Source organism: Watersipora subatra, chromosome 1 (assembly GCF_963576615.1).
Source record: "Watersipora subatra chromosome 1, tzWatSuba1.1, whole genome shotgun sequence".
NCBI lineage: Eukaryota > Metazoa > Bryozoa > Gymnolaemata > Cheilostomatida > Watersiporidae > Watersipora > Watersipora subatra.
Genome location: NC_088708.1, coordinates 25,442,881 through 25,460,648, shown reverse-complemented (window position 1 = coordinate 25,460,648; position 17,768 = coordinate 25,442,881). Strand labels below are relative to the sequence as shown.

The 17,768-nt window shown below is 34.2% G+C and overlaps 1 protein-coding gene across 1 annotated transcript; it reads left to right on the top strand.

The window, feature by feature from the left end:
* The first annotated feature begins 307 nt into the window (after window positions 1-307).
* Window positions 308-16,554, top strand: LOC137405434 (neutral amino acid transporter 9-like). Its single transcript, XM_068091696.1, has 12 exons — window positions 308-366; window positions 1,850-1,924; window positions 3,000-3,157; window positions 5,461-5,637; window positions 7,375-7,431; window positions 7,565-7,780; window positions 8,560-8,652; window positions 10,554-10,660; window positions 10,794-10,901; window positions 12,346-12,494; window positions 14,013-14,102; window positions 15,819-16,554. Exons 2-12 carry the CDS (start codon window positions 1,863-1,865, stop codon window positions 15,985-15,987), a joined length of 1,386 nt encoding a protein of 461 aa, XP_067947797.1. The 5' UTR covers window positions 308-366; window positions 1,850-1,862; the 3' UTR covers window positions 15,988-16,554.
* Window positions 16,555-17,768: the final 1,214 nt, after the last annotated feature.

The following is a 17,768-nucleotide window of genomic DNA, read 5'->3' as shown; positions in this document are numbered from 1 at the left end:
AAAACTCGTTGACGAAACGAGAGCTTTGAATCTATTTCACATGTATGATACTTGTATTTATATTAATTACTGTATTTATAATAATTCTAGGTATACAATTCACAACTCTTATATCCTACCACTCTCGTGTTGCTGACCAGAAAATAAACTTTATTCTTCCAGTTTTTATGGACCTCATTAGTCAGCAAATGATCCACAAATAGTCATTTTAAATAAAATCATATGCTCCACTTCACAGGGTTGTTAAACTCATAATGATGATGAATTTGCATAAACATGAGATATATGACTACGGGATAGCGCAGTGGACCTCAGCCCACCCTTGTAGCAAGTTTTGCTTCTGCACATCTTCTCTGCTGCTCAATGGTGAGAAAGACTTAATACACTAATCTTACTATATATTATACAAAAGTACTTGCCACTATTCACTCTCAACATGATGATGTTGAACCTACTTTTAACTATTTTTATTTTATCATTTCTGCTGCACCTGACCACTGATTATTATCTTGGCATGTCAGCATGCCATGTTGTATTTGAAGATTATGGCTGCTGGTAATGAGTATAGAGTGACGTCTGGATTATAACTGAAATTAAAAAAGAAATCTACATGCATTTGTTTAGATTTATTTTTAACATAAAAGATGTTGATTGGCTGTTGAATTTTAAAATTTGAATTTAATTTTTTTAAATTTACATGGATTATTTTTGGTGGATAATATTGTTTTTAATTGTAATAAACAAAGTTTTTAATAAACTCTATAAGTTTTTATTTGAAAATAAAACATATAAAAGTGTTAAACATCATATAAAGCATTTACTGACACCTCAACAAACAACACCATTTTATATGAACATACTCAAAAATGATAAGAGATTGAAATAGCTCATATCTGTTTAGGATGAGAAACTTTGATAGACATTGTGATTCCATGCATTTGCCTTTCTCTTTTAATGCCAATAACCGTGTTATATGTTAAAAGCATTGACACCATCACCAGATGCTATGTGCAGTGACTAGCATGTAATTTAAATACATGTAATCTGTCATCATTATCAATTCTTTTGGAACGTTTCGTTGGGACGGCTACAGTAATCACTACGTAAATATACAATATATAAATATATATATGTATGTTGTATTGTATTGGTCTTTTACCTATTTTGGTCATAGTTTGAGTATATTTTACTGGTAATATGTAGTTTTGGGGGTTTTGGTGTATGTTATGTGCAGAGACATAACATACACAAGCTCATAACAGACAACAAGCTTATGAATGTGTCATTTTACTATCTGTTTTAGGTAACAGTATCTGTGTCCTTGAAAATTTTAACAATGCTTCAGCAGTTTGACCTTGACCTTGTTAATGTATGTCATTCCCATATGCCATTTACACTGACAGTATCACCTCAAGCTGTCATTTATAGTGATTGCATTCTAGACAGGTGACACCTGTCAATGTGAGTGACTGACAAATGACACATCCTACTGCAGCAGTTGCTAATAGCTATGCAAACCTTCAGGGACACGCTTTTATTTGTATTAACATAGGATATTCCGATTCAGAAGAGTATCAGAGAATTACTGAATAGTGGGTCTGTCTATATGCGTACTTGCATTTTTTAAGGGTACTTTGAATAAATCACATACATTCTACTTCAAACTCATGGTTTATACTTGCTTATATGAACTGCTGAACTAGAAACAGCTCATACGATGTTGATCATTACATTCACGAACACACAACTCTGACACTTTGTTTGCATGGTTCTTTCGATGTCGCAATGTACATTTAAACTTTGATTGTATACTGCTCATGTACATGTATTTCTGTATCGGATTGTGCAGATAACTTCTCATCATGGGTTCTGATATGTGCCTTGCTGACTCAGCTGTTGGGACGCAAGGGAGTTTTGTCACCATGTAAGCTATAGTTTATCTACATATCAATAATTGTAATACTTCTATATAGTTAGTGCTTAGCTAAGTGAGCTATATTAGAACTCACATTTTCCATCATTTTCACATTTTCACCAACATTTTCACATTTTCACCAACATTTTTGTATTATTTTTTAAATTGAATGTACAATTATAAGTAAAAATGTAGCGTAGTATATTAGTATGCAGTGATGATAGTTTTTAATTAAGCTTGGGAGATTCTGCAAGTTTTAAAGTATTCAGAATATTAAGTTGTCGGCCAATAAGAAAACAATTCAATTCTTTGATGAGCAACGTAGTCTCAAACTTTCTATTCATTGTAAGCAGCTACATTTATTTTGTGTGAGAACTTGTTTGGTTTTTCAACTCAAATGATCATAAACACAAGCTTTCTAAGTTCAAAAAATTTCCAATTCACCATTTGCCATATTTTATCAGTAATATTTAAAATCCCCTGAAATTTATTGCTGCTAGACTACTTGTACAAATATAGCATTTTAAGCTTGTTAGTTGTTCTTATTTTTGACAGTCTGGGATAATCATGAAGGGCTTATCAAAAATAAACATGAATGATATGAAATATTTTCTATTACTGTTGAAAGCTTTACTAGTCAGTTGGCTAAAATATTTGGTAAAATATTGACTATTTATATATCTACGCGCAGGCCTACACAGTTAGTATTGATAAAACTCTACAAATCTGTTTTGTGCAACCGCACTCTTCAAGGGACAGACAAAAATTTTTGGTGACTATTAGCTAAGTATTTTTCTTCTTACCCACATTATTATAATTTTACTCCCCAAAAAATTTATTTTCAGTCTAGTCTTCACTTTAGTTAGTAATACCGTGTAAGTGTAGATTTATATAGGCAAGTACCAATAGGAAGTGTTACACGAATCCATGTCTCCTCACACCATAAACAGATCTATATGTAGTGCATAGGAGCCAATAGTAATCATGTGACTCATTGTAAAAACAGTAACCAATTTTTCCAATGGCGGTGTTGTCTTACTTGAAGTTGTCATACCTTTAAGATGCTATTCTTTGTTAACTGCAGATTCAGCATGTGGAACACGCTGATGGGAACTTCTCTGCTCGCCATGCCCTGGGCTGTTGCTCAGGCTGGTATTATACTCGGAGTGGCATTTATATTGGTGATTGCAGCAGTCAACCTTTACACAGTCTACCTTGTCACTAAGTTTGCAGAGGAAACTGGTATGAGAATTGTATAGATGTCTGAAAGTTATACATAGCTGAAAAGAAAGACAATCATGTCGGAGTATTTGCTTTGCAACATCATGTTACCCCTCTTTTAGATTTATCAAACTAGTTGCAGTTCCTTTGAGAAAAATGATTTTGCAAATCTATATATATAAATTTCAAAGTTTGCCGTCGTCTGTCGTTGTCGTCTGTCGTTGTCGTCTGTCGTTGTCGTCTGTCGTTGTCGTCTGTCGTTGTCGTCTGTCGTTGTCGTCTGTCGTTGTCGTCTGTCGTTGTTCAGTGTCTTTTGAGCTAAAGATTTGATCTCGGAACCTCCCATTCACAAGGTGACAAGCTAACCCAGTAAGCTACACAGGATGCAATGAATTCATCGGGCAATATGAGTCATTATCTGGGTTAAAATATGAATAGTAACTCCGCGTTACGCGCAATGCCACTAAAGCTTGCTCTCACGGTTCTCATTAGTAAGTTTAACAATACGGATATTAGCTTATTCAAATTAGTCAATGGCAACTGCATTACCTGCCACTGTTTATAAGCTGTTTTTAATACCGGCGCAACTCCGGACATTCGCCTAGTCTTTACTACAATAAGAGCCGTGTCTGTCTGTCTGTTCATCTGTGTGTCCAAAGCCACGATGGTAGAGTTGAAAAAGTATTAAATCATACAGGATTTCAACTTATGACATTCACCTTCACACCTACCATCTGAACCAATATTTCACATTCCGTTGGTCTAGAATTGTTGTGTACATACTTATTCTCTGCATTTCATCTGCAAGCCTGAAGATCTCTGGCCACACTGAGTTGCTAGAGAACTAGTTGAAATAATACTTGTTCAGCATAAAAAATTTGTTTTGAGTTATGGGTTACTATAGCTAGATAAAATAGCGATAGATGTAGTTTTGCTCTATTATTTAAGGCTTACCTAAGCTCCACAATAAAACCCAGTTTCAACCAAAGAAATAGGTTAATTTCGAATTTTCATAGACTCACAGCGGAATAGCATGACTTTCACTATTTCAACATACCAAAAAGTTTAAGTAATTTGTAGCGCTTTCTGAAATAGTATGAGAAATAGGCGAGGTTCTTAAAAAGCGTTCTCAGTTCTTATGCCATAAATAGCTACCTGGGTTGAGGTCACCCTCATATTGTTGGCATGTTTGTTTCTACTTACCTCCAATACCTCTAATAAGCTCTACTTCCTCTCAATGTTTAGTTTAAAAAAAATGCTCGAATATTGTGTGCTAGAAAAAGTGTAGCCTGTCTGTTATATTTTCTACATGATAATAAGAGCTGATGTGATATTTCATACCTTTTCAAGAATATTTGTCATATGAAATTTGATATAGACAATTTTTTCAAAATGTCACACACCACAGAAAACAGCAGTCGTGTGCCATTCACATGCTGTCAATATTTTTATTCTTCTAAGACTACCTGTCATATGATTTAGATTATAGAGAGTATACTTCAGTTTGTGGTGTAAACTGCAAAAGCGATCTGTCAAATACCATGTCTTAGAGATATGTAGCATTTGTCACTGCACCTGCACCTGTTCTATGTTATGTACCACAGAAAGTTCCTTACTACATCTGTTCTATGTTATATACTACAGAAAGTCACTTACTACATCTGTTATATGTTATATACTACAGAAAGTCACTTACTACATCTGTTATATGTTATATACTACAGAAAGTCACTTACTACATCTGTTATATGTTATATACTACAGAAAGTCACTTACTACATCTGTTATATGTTATATACTACAGAAAGTCACTTACTACATCTGTCATATGTTATATACTACAGAAAGTCACTTACTACATCTGTCATATGTTACATACTACAGAAAGTCACTTACTACATCTGTCATATGTTATATACTACAGAAAGTCACTTACTACACCTGTTATATGTTATATACTACAGAAAGTCACTTACTACATCTGTTATATGTTATATACTACAGAAAGTCACTTACTACATCTGTTATATGTTATATACTACAGAAAGTCACTTACTACATCTGTTATATGTTATATACTACAGAAAGTCACTTACTACATCTGTCATATGTTATATACTACAGAAAGTCACTTACTACATCTGTCATATGTTACATACTACAGAAAGTCACTTACTACATCTGTCATATGTTATGTACAACAGAAAGTCACCTACTACATCTGTTCTATGTTATGTACTACAGAAAGTCACCTACTACATCTGTTCTATGTTATGTACAACAGAAAGTCACCTACTACATCTGTTCTATGTTATGTACTACAGAAAGTAAAGTTAAAGTTGGAGAAGTGGTAGAGTTTGCAGATGTCTGTAAAGCATACTTGGGACGAGCGGGCGAAGTTTCATCAGTCTTCATATCCTTCCTCACGATGGTTGGAATTGTCATCGTGCACTGGGTGCTCATGTCAAACCTTCTCTACAACATAGTACACTTTGTGTACAGTAAGTGAAATCTAGTGCAACATAGTACACTTTTTGTATACTAAGTACAACTTAGAACAGCGTAGTACCCTCTTTGTGTACAGTAAATACAATTTAGTGCAACATTGTGCACTCTGTGTACTGTAAGTACGACTTAATACAATGTTGTACACTCTGTGTACAGTAAATACATCTTACTAAGAGATAGGATACTTTGTGTACAACTAGCACAACTTAGTGAAACATAGTAAACTTTGTGTAGGCCTACAATTAGTACAACTTAGTGCAATATAGTACACCTTGTGTACAATAGGTACAACTTAATACAACATTGTACGCTCTATGTACAGTAAATACATCTTACTACAGCATAGAATACTTTGTGTACAATTAGTACAACTTAATACAACTTCATACACTCTGTGTACAGTAAATACATCTTACTACAAGATAGTACAATTTGCGTACAGTAAGTACAACTTACTAACTAGTGTATATCAGACAAGTCAGACAATCTATCATAATCTGAAACTTTATATACTTAATCCTCAGAAATATAGTAACCAAATATCAAGTTTGCTAGTAGTGTCAATATGTAGTGTACATTATCCTCTTCGATAAAGGTTTATCACAATGTTTTGTAAAAATGACTGGTAACACAGCATTTAGTAAAAGATGGCCTGGTACAATTATCTATTAAAATACCATTTAATACATTGATATTTTTTATTTTTTCGTGTCATGCTGTAAATTTGACAACAAAATTTAGGGTTCTGTGTGTTATTTTTATTTGTCAGAAGCCATATATAAAAACAAATACTTAAACGTTGTTCTTGTATAGGCCTATATTAATATTTTTGTAAAAAAAGAACTTTTTTATAACACATTAGGTACCTTTGACAAGACAAAAATGGTATCTCTTGTCAACAACATGGTTAAAATAATAAAACATACTTCAGTTAATGAAGTGAAGTTTTTTTAATTTTTTAAATATGTTTTAATTTAATGGTTTGAAGTTTTTGATTTATTACTGCAAAATCTCTTTGTATTATTTATTTTTTTATATTTCAAAGTGTGAATTGTGTTTTGCAATAGCCCCTTTAAAGCAAAGTCAACAGTTCTAGTTAGTTGTACCTGTCTATGACGTATCCCTAATATTGTCTAGAAGAGACACAAACTGGATTGAACCGGTCAAAGCTAGTTGGATTTTGATGCTTTGTGTTCTATAGCCAAAAAGAGTATTGTTTATAATATCTGCTGCGAACTACTGAAAGTTTAATGAGCCAATCCAATCTAGCGGAAGTACCAAGCCCTTTTATAAGCAACCATATAGTTTCAAATTATAACTACACTCCATCGTTGGAAACTGTTTGACATTTTTTGTTTTTGAATATTTTAAAAAAAATCTATAATTTTTGGTGGTCAGTGTTTCTCTCTTAAATTACCTAGCCATGGTGGTGAACAGAGAACAGTCTTGGCAGTGGGTAGACTCCGGCAAGCCAAGACCTAATGAGCCTTTAAAACACACTTTGATTCCTATTTACCTGATATACAAGTATATCCACTCTGGTTTGATTTGTTGACCTGACATCAAGGTCGCTGAGTTCAGACGGTGGAAAATAGTTTGCTGTCTTAGTTGTAATAAAAAAGAAATATCTCTAGAATATCAGCTAAACACTGATTCATCATATAAGAGCTAATCTACTACGAGTGCTCCAGTTATGTAGTGAAGTTGTGTAGGAAAACTGTATATTTCAGGTTATATAGAAGGCCTGCACACTGACAGTTATTACAATGTGACCATCCACAATGACAGTGAGTTTTACTTTAACTGTATAAGGCAGTAGATTGAGTAGTCTATACTTTCATAACACTGAGTACATGTGGTATACTTTCAAAAGTCTGCCTTGCTGCAATACATAAAGCTATACAACTATATTTCTTATAGAATATATACAGTGTACTGATGAGAGCCTTCTACATAGAGATATTCAAGACTCAATCTGGTCTAACAAGACAAGTGTCTTCACTCCAAGCGGTGACACTGATCTGTTCCATAAGTACTGGCATCTGAAGAAAACTGTACCATTCTTCCTGCTTTGTCTCCTTGTGCCTCTAATCAACTTCAAGTCTCCCACATTTTTCACAAAGTTCAATGCCTTAGGTAGGCCTCAATACTGTCTCAATACTGTCCCAATGCTGTCCCAATACTGTCCCAATACTGTCCCAATACTGTCCCAATACTGTCACAATGCTGTCCCAATGCTGTTTCAATACTGTCTCATTGCTGTCCCAATGCTGTCCCAATGCTGTCCCAATGCTGTTTCAACGCTGTCCCAATTCTGTCCCAATGCTGTCTCAATGCTGTCCCAATGCGGTCGCAATGCTGTCCCAATACTGCCTCAACGCTGTCCCAATGCTGCCAATACAGCAGAATAAATGAAGCTGTAAAGACAGCTTTTTAAAAGAAAAGTTCATCATTTGTTCTGCACTGTAAAGTAACCAATGTTGTTGAAAAAATTTCAAAGTCTTCACCATAATAAGTATAGTGTCTGTTTGTCCGTTTGAAGTTAGAAAAAGAATTGCCTTCACTGAGATTTAAACTCCTAACTTTCAGGTTGATTGACCAACACTCTGCAACCTGCATCAGTTGACTACATGCCACAGTATGGAAATATTGTTAGTTATTACACTTAACCATCTCTTATGATGCACCAGACTGCCAGGGTAATAGTTATGCGCGTAAATACATGTAGTTTTGAATGTTTAACACTGCTATGGATTCAAGTTCAAGGAATCGTGCGTACAAAATGTGATAATAATAATTATTGAGGTTTGATTGTGACTAGTGATCACAGCATGAAATTGTATCATCACTTAATGACCTGTTGTTGTCTTTGATGACCTGATACTGTCCTTGATAACCCGATCCTGACTTTTTAGGAATACTGTCAGCCTTCTATCTGCTTGGATTCATCACTTACAAGACATCACGATGGGGATTTCATATGAACTTCAATCAGGTGCCGGGGCACTGTAAGTGTAACAGTACAACAAAAAATCATAATCAATTAAACATTATAGTTTCTTTATTCAATCTAATATTTTTATAAGAATCTGCTGAGAACTAAAGACCTTTGCAGGAATAAATCGTATAGATAAAAAATTGTCTAAAGGATATGTCACGGCTACTAATTGCAGTGTCCTAATATTATCTATTGACAGTACATATGATTCTAGTAATAAAATATTTGAGGAAATATGACTTGTGTATTAAAAATAAAATAATAACATTCTTTGATTTTTCTGATTGGCGATCATAACAAAATGAATATTCAAAAATCATTTAGTAATTTGGTTACGTTTTGACCAAGTTTTAGACCAGCAACTCTCTGAATGGTCAATCCAGCAAGTTTTCAGCACAATCCTGCCGATAGCTGTGCCGTGTTCCCACAGCTCTACTTTTAGCATATAAAAATGGTCATGTATCGAGTGACTATTAGATATGTTGGGATGTAGGTTCAGAACCTGCCCACGCTTGTGATGCTGCAGCATGACAGGAAATGTATAAATACAAACGAATGCAAAACAGGCAGTTGCTGCTGACTACTCCTGCTGTGGGTTAGCCAATTAGATGGGAGAGAACCACTACTCCTGCTGTGTGTTAGCTAATTAGATGGGAGAGAATCACTAGATGGACTGGTTCACACGGAAAAAACAAAATCTTCCCTCACTTGTCTGGCTTGTGTTCCGAATGGGAAAACAAATGTTACTTATAGATGCAAATATGGAGATAGAGATTCTAAAGTTCACTGTAAACCAGCTGAAAGGCAGAGTAAGCTTTCGAGACAGACACTCTGGCTTGAAGACAAGTAGACTTACTGAATAAAAGCCTCTGTAGTAACACATCAATATGACATATAATGGAAGGGCGGCGCTAGGCTGACTTAGTAAATGTGAAAACTGAAAATTGGCAATAAAAAAATTTATTCGAAAGAAAAGTTTGAGCTTGTTAATACAAAGAATTTAGTCTACCAAGTGTACAGGAATTACATATATACAAAAAACTTTAACTATTGTTTTGAGATAAATAATAAGGTATATATATATATATTATTTAAAATTTTGCTAATCAATTAGAATAGAAAAATAGTAAATAAACATTGTTTAATAAGTGACTGCGGTGAAAAAAAGAACACAGGCTAATAACCAAATGAAGATATGCTAGGAACCCAATAAGCAGCATAAGATAAGGTTAGTTAGATACGTGTATGTCATCTTTATAAATTAGATATTTAATCTTTTAAATCTTTTTATAATTGGACATAGAAAAACTGTATTCGTTAGAAAATGGCTGTCATTTCATTGGCTAATACCAACCAATCATTGTCGAAAAAAATTAATGTGAACATTTGCCTTCATAGTATCAAATCCTAATACACAAAATTCCTGTACTAGAAACTGTGAGAGAATAAAGAGACTGGTTCACACTGACGTTCTCTTCAAAACCAGACAACAGCCACTCCCATCTGCTGTTTGTCATGAAATTAATTGGGCGTGAGCGTTAACATTAATGACTCTGTGGTAAACAAAGAGAGTTGCGTGTAGTTTTTCACAGAACCGAGCCTCGTGACTACCTTGACCAAGTCAAAAAAAAGATTCATCAAAAATGAAATCAATACAGCTAAAACAGAAAATCATAAAGCATCCAATATTCAACAATTTGAACAGTAGGCTACATAATGTTTCACATTTTATCAAATTCTATGATATCTCAATAATATTTATCTAATGCGTATTGCAAACATTTTTATTGAATTAAAACATTTGGCTTAGCTATTTACCAATTATATGTTTTATAATAACTAGATATATATCTTGAAAAAACGTACTAATACTATGTAAATGTTCCCATGTCCGCTGGATTGTATTCACAGACGCTAGAGCTTCCTTTCCAACTCTAACAGGGGTCGGAGCCATGTCATTCTACTTCCAGAGCTATATCCTATCCATCATGAGACACCAAAAGAACCCTAAAAACAACGTAAGTATTTGCACACTTTCTTTTATTTCTGCTGCTTACAAGCAGCGCTGTTTGTAGCATGACTGTTAGATATTCTTAGGTCTTGTGGAGTTTGTAAAGGTTGTATATTTTCTAGCTCATGCAACTGTTACAGGTGAGGGACATGACCATTGCGTATATTTGTGTGGCGCTGACATACTGCTATGTTGCCTGTGTGTTCTACTGCTCCTGGCCCATGATCAGCAAGGACTGTATTGACCAAGTAGGTAACACTGTGTCTCGTCTAACAATGTAGTTAGTGACTCACATGGTAGGATTGTCTGCCAAATTGTGGGTATTTTATAGCTGTGAATGACTTGATGTCAAAATTTCTAAAGCTGCGTCTCATCTAGCGAATTCGCCTTAGCTTTTGCAAAAACAGCATCTGCCGATCATCGCTTTGAGCCAGACATGGTTACAGCCAATAAGATTAACATAAAACATAAAACGTGAAGCACATGATTGTGTGATCTGTCAAAGCAAAACTACATATATGGCATGCTGATTGGCACAGAAATTGACTGAAATATTTTAGGTCGTCTGTCAGCGTATGCACAGACGTAGATTAATGGACAGCGTGATATCAATGAACGATCTTTGTTTACACTTCTAACAGAGTTTGGCTTTAGCTGCTGCTCAAATGCTTGAGATTTAAATTCTGGATTCAGTGTTAAATTCTGTTTTGTCAACAAAGGACTAGCTCTAAAACTCCAACACACTCCTGCTATAAATTGTAGAGCATTACAACCTTAAGGAGAACGAAGGAGACAGCAATTGTCTGCTCTCTCGTAACTAAATACAAGGATAGATAAATAGAGAGATATAAACTCTGTTATTACTTGTCAGCGCTGTTCAAATAAAATTAGACCATGATATAAACAAATAATATAAATGAGACAACAAATAATATGAAAATAAAATAAAGAACAGTAAATAATGTGTACTAGAATAAAAAGCTCTTTTTGCATAACCCTGTTCTATAATTTGGATTGGCTAAGTGTTAGTGTCTGGTATTAGATGTAGGGAATTTTCTGGAAAGGTAGGAATGTAATGGATGGTTAGGCAGATTGGAGATGTGATCTGAGTAATTTAGACAACAGATATCTAACAACGCAGTAAGTTCATTAGCATCAAGGACATTTAGGCGCTGATTGTAACTGTCTATATCAGGTAGCATAACCCTTAAACATAACTTATAAAAGCGTTTTAATTTTTATTTATCAGTCTTTGATACTAAGGAATACCAGTTCAGAGCAGCATGAGACAGAATGGGCAATATATGGTTCTGGTGAAAGAGCCTTTCGGTTCTACACCTATTATTTGATCTGAAGGATGATTTGATGGTCTAGTTGCTGAAACAATGGAGTCAGATGTTCACCGTTGATAAAAAAACTAAGGGGACGATGAAAAGGTTTTATTGAATGGAATATAATTATTTTGTCAGAAAAAGAAGTGACTTTTGTTTTGAATTAATTTCTTTATATGACTAATTATTCTCTTTACACTCTATAGTAATCTCCATATATGGTCATAATAGGCAAATCTAAGAGTGAGTCATAGAATTTTAAAATATACAACCTTTTCATATACCCTTGTTTACTGTAGTTGTTCTTAACTATAAGTTTCTGTCAAATCTCTAAAAATAAAAATATCTTGCATATTTGTAGAATCTGCTTAACAACTTGATACCTGGAGACCCGTTAGCATTTGTAGCAAGAATATTTATCTTTCTGCAACTGATCACGGTATATCCACTGACTCTGTACATTATGAGAGTGCAGCTCATGAAGGTGGTATTTGGCTCCATCTGGCCAAGGTAGGAAGTTATCTAACCTCTGTCATATATATATATATATATAGTTGTTACATCATATTTAACTGAAAACTGTTTTGCATCAGAAATACAATATTTACAGCGAGGATCATAATTATGGTAGTTTCCTAAGTATTTATTTGATGGGTTATAGAAGTATGCACATTAGTGGAATGCTAAGGATGTTTTATACATTGATATTAGTAAAATTTTAACCGATATTTGCTTTTTCAACTTAGTGTTAGTATAACATAGCAGTATTTGAACACTATGACAAAAGCATATAGAAAAATATAAAAAACTAAGTTTATATTCATTTGGCCAACTTAGGTTATCAGGTCATCAGGTTAAAATTGACCAAGTTTAACCTGGTGTTGAACATACGTATACATATAGCGTAGCGCAAGTGTGTAGCGTAAGTGTGTACCCTAAGTTTGTACCATAAGTATATAGCGTAAGTGTGTACCCTAAGTTTGTACCATAAGTATATAGCGTAAGTGTGTACCCTAAGTTTGTACCGTAAGTATATAGTGTAAGTGTATACCATAAGTATGTAGCGTAAGTGTCTATCGTAAGTATATAAAAACAAACTTATACCCTTTAGAGTATCAGAAGAGTCTTAATATTGAATTACACATTATTTTTTGTCTATCAGAGGATAAAAGTTGCCTAATAAATAAACTATATTTCTTGAGAACACATTTGGTGACAGACAGAGTTTCTACAAAACTTGATTCTCAAATATGCATAGTATGTATGATCTGAGATAAGAAAGAAAGTGAGTTTATGTCATAAATAACAAAGAATACATCGAAAAATACTGTGTGGTTCCATCAATATGATCACTGCTGTAACCTACAGTATATTGTTGTCCACACTATCTGACTCCAACTACGGGTGGCGAGGACAAAATGAATTGTATAAAAGGCAGCCCACTATCTGGGATTAAACGTTGGTCAAGTGCCAAGTCACAAGATAACTATGGCAAATACATTGAAATCATATTATAAAACTATTGAAGAGTAACCAACAGGTCATTGACATCATAAAAGCAACTCATTTTACATTAGCTAGTCACGAACTCTCGAACATTTCTAATAGTATTCATTACCTTTACAGGCTTGTAAACTATTGAGCGGTTGTCTCACCCTGTCAGCACGCATAATTGCATTTGTACAGCTTGGGCAGTGCTTTTAGGAAAATTTCATGAACTATATCAAATCGCATGAGCGTACCTTTCAACTCGGTCATTTTGTATCAAAATATTCATTACATTTGTAGAAATACTTATCTCACATAGTCTGTCTGCATAGGAGCACTTGTTCTAGTTTGGCACTGTGTGTATGAGTACTTGTTACTCGGTGACAAAGAGTCAGGATCTGTGAGCTTACTTTGTTGTTATGTACCTGATCACTTTTTGTACTTCAATAAAGCAGAAAATAGTATATCAAGCAGTGTTCTGTTATTATTGTCTTAAAATATTCATCTCGAAGAGCTCGTGTGCATACCGTTTTTTTTCAGTTGGAAGCATGTGGCAGTCATGAATATTGGTGTTGTTGGGAGTTGTCTCATCTTTGCAAGATTTCTGCCTCAGATAGGAACCATTATAAGGTATTGCATGTTAGGTTTTTCACTCTTAGTGATGAACATTTCTTTATGAAAATTTGAAAAAAATTTTAAACTTTAAACATTCTTAAAAAGAAAAACTAATAGCCACCTACTTTCTTTGAAATGCCTTACCCTACACGTAAGTGTAGTGATGTACGGAAAAAGTCTTGGCAGCGTGTGGAATACAGCAAGCCAAGACCTAATGAGCCTTTAAAACACACTTCTATTCCTATTTACCTGATATACAAGTATATCCGCTTTGGTTTGATTTGTTGACCTGGCATCAAGGTTGCTGAGTTCAGATGGCAGAAAAATAGTTTACTGGCTTCTTCATATTAAAAGAATTATTTCTTAACTTGCAACAATCCTACGATTGGAACTGAATATTGGCTCATAATATTGGAGCTAATCTACTACAAATGTCTCAGTTGTGTAGGTGGGACAGAAAAGACTGATGCCTTAAGTAATACACAAATAACTCTTTGTGTTCATTCAATAGATAAAATCCTTATTTGTTAACATTCTTACTCGTTAACATTAAAGCTATGGGTTTAGAATAATCATTAGATTGACACTACATTTTCTGACACTACTGTATCTTCTGTTGCTTGTGCCAGATTTTGAATCTTTATGGCTTGCTAAATGGGTTTACCGAGCAGTAGAAAAATTGACAAGTTTATGCGTTTGACTTGTGGGGCTGAAAAAATGTATGCTATTATAGCATAATAGCTGCTATGATGTATGCTATAATAGTGCTGTTGATGTGCTGGTCAATAATGCTGATGTCAGCTAGGTGAAATTTGTTTATTTACTACTCATAGCTTACTCAGCCTACTCAAAACATGCTAAGATTCTTCTCTTTTACTCACAATTTGCTCAGTCTACTCACAGTTATACTGACAGTATACTGTGAGTATACTGACAGTCTACTTACAGTATACCGTCAGTATACTCACAGTATACTGTCAGTATACTGTCAGACTATACTGTCAGTCTATATTGTGAGTACACTGACTGACAGTATACTGACAGTATACTGACAGTATACTGACAGTATACTGACAGTATACTGACAGTATACTGACAGTATACTGACAGTATACTGTCAGTATAGACTGACAGTATATTGACAGTCTACTCGCAGTCTACTCACAGTTTACTGACAGTATACTGTAAGTACACTGTAAGTCAGTATACTCACAGTATACTGTGAGTATACTGTCAGTATACTCACAGTATACTGTCAGTATACTGTCAGTATACTCACAGTATACTGTCAGTATGCTCACAGTATACTGTCAGTATACTGTGAGTATACTGACAGTATACTCACAGTAAATGACAGTATACTGTGAATATACTGACAGTCTACTGTGAGCATTCCGACAGTATACTCACAGTATACTCACAGTATACTGTGAGCATACTGACAGTATACTGTGAGTATACTGTCAGTATGCTCACTGTAGACTGTCAGTATACTCACAGTATACTGTCATTTACTGTGAGTATACTGTCAGTATGCTCACAGTATACTCACAGTATACTGTGAGCATACTGACAGTATACTGTGAGTATACTGTCAGTATGCTCACTGTAGACTGTCAGTATACTCACAATATACTGACAGTCTACTCAGTCTACTAATGGTCCACATATATCTGCTTGATATACAAAACTCACTCCAATGGGCAGTAATTGCATATATGCTTGTTGTAGATACACAGGGTCCTTTGGTGCTCAGAGTTACGGATTCATTTTACCATCTATAGTCTATGTGAAAGCAGAAAGGAAGAAGGGAACTTTGACATTTTTTAAAGTTTTAATGCATGTTTTGCTAGTCGTGGTTTCGTTTGCTAATGTAGTAGGTCAGTTCTTTATAAAATAATCAACCATCGCTAAAGTTTATAACAAAGAATGTAACTGTCAGAATTCTAACAAGTAACAGTAACTGTCAACTAAAAGTGCTAAGCAGAGTAATTTTGTGTGTGAATAACGGTATACTGACTTTGAAGCATTTTGATAATATTGTTGATTTTTTGCCTTACCTCAGTAGCTACTAATTGAATCTTTTATTATATGCGTTATTATGCCTGAATCACACAAACATTTCTCATCTTATCAGAATGGTACAGTGCTTCATAAAGAACTTCTGCTTAGTTTACTTATGACCTTAATAACTTGTAAGCTTTAGCTGTAGGCTGAGTTACATATACACATGGCAAGATCAAGTGTAGACAACGCTCACGTGGTCTGATAGTTTTGCATTTAATATGACGTGATGCAATGTGTATATGATATTCCCTACTGTACAAACAATAGCGCTGTATTTCCTCTTGTATGTTTGGAAGCAAATGTAATACCCTTTACAAGCTCACATGTTTATATACATACATTATATGCGTAAACACTCGGTGGAACATAAAAATAATTTGAATAAAATTTGTTTATCAGATGATCTATGTAGTAATGTTCAGCACTACTATACCCATTTTGTGTTGGTTGGAGTTGATTGGTTGATAGTCGAAGAAAATTAGTAGCAGAGCTTGAGGTAAAAAAGTTAGTTGAGCTTTAAATTTTTTAATTGGCAGGATACATCTTTTATCAACAGAGTATAAGTGCATTTACTTTTGCTTTGTTGTCAATTTCTGTCAATACCAACAGGTCCACCTAAAAAGCCTTGTTCTTAGAGTTACTTGACGAGTCTTCAGCTCAACAACTAACTCTATTTTATAATGAGAATTTGTTACAAGTTTTGCTGAAAAATAGTGAGACTCAAGTCAACTTCCAAAAACCTATTATTTTATTTTTCCATAGGCTATCAGTATAAAACTTTTTAAAAGAGAAACTCTCAGTAAAATAGCATACTATTTGGAAAAAAGTTGTGAACTTCTTCTACCTTTCCTTTAATGAGTTTCATCCCTTCATGTACATAAGTTGCAGAGGGTTTGGTTCTACATGTACACAGATAGCAAAACTCTATTTGTCTAAAATTCGATTACCAATATCTGAATAAATGTCTCCAAGTTGACTGCTAACTGATATAGCTGATATACATGTAGCTGATGTAGCTGACGTAGCTGACGTAGCTGACGTAGCTGATATAGCTGATACAGCTGATATAGTTTATATAGCCGATATAGCTGATTTGGCTGATATAACTAATATAGCTGATATAGCTAATTTGGCTGATATAGCTGATATAGCTGATACAGCTGATATAGTTTATAGAGCCGATATAGCTGATTTGGCTGATATAACTAATAATTTATAGCTTATATAGCTGATATAGCTGATTTGGCTGATACAACTAATATAGCTTATATAGCTTACGGTATATAGCTGATTTGGCTGTTATACACTAGGTGATAAAGATGAACAGAGAAATAATTATTGAGCTACTAGATAAAACACGGATGTTTCTGTTTTTCCATTGGCTATATAAGTGTATAAATTGAGCTAAAGCATCCGAGTTTATTATTAGTTACTACAAGTTTAATGCAAAAATAATGAATCAATGTTGAAATATTGTTATTTCTGCATTCTTTGTAGTTGTACGTAAACTGTATCAAACATCAAGCCAAAAGCGGTTTTTTTTCTCTAGTTACACTACCAATTTAGCTGCTAATTATCTAAATTTTAGGTTGGTATAATAGTTAGAGCTTTATT

Coding starts and splice junctions, on each gene's coding strand:
- LOC137405434 (XM_068091696.1), top strand. CDS start 1,863: ATGGGTTCTGATATGTGCCTTGCTGACTCAGCTGTTGGGACGCAAGGG. Junction 1,925..2,999: donor CAAGGGAGTTTTGTCACCAT/GTAAGCTATAGT, acceptor TGTTAACTGCAG/ATTCAGCATGTGGAACACGC. Junction 7,432..7,564: donor TGTGACCATCCACAATGACA/GTGAGTTTTACT, acceptor TATTTCTTATAG/AATATATACAGTGTACTGAT.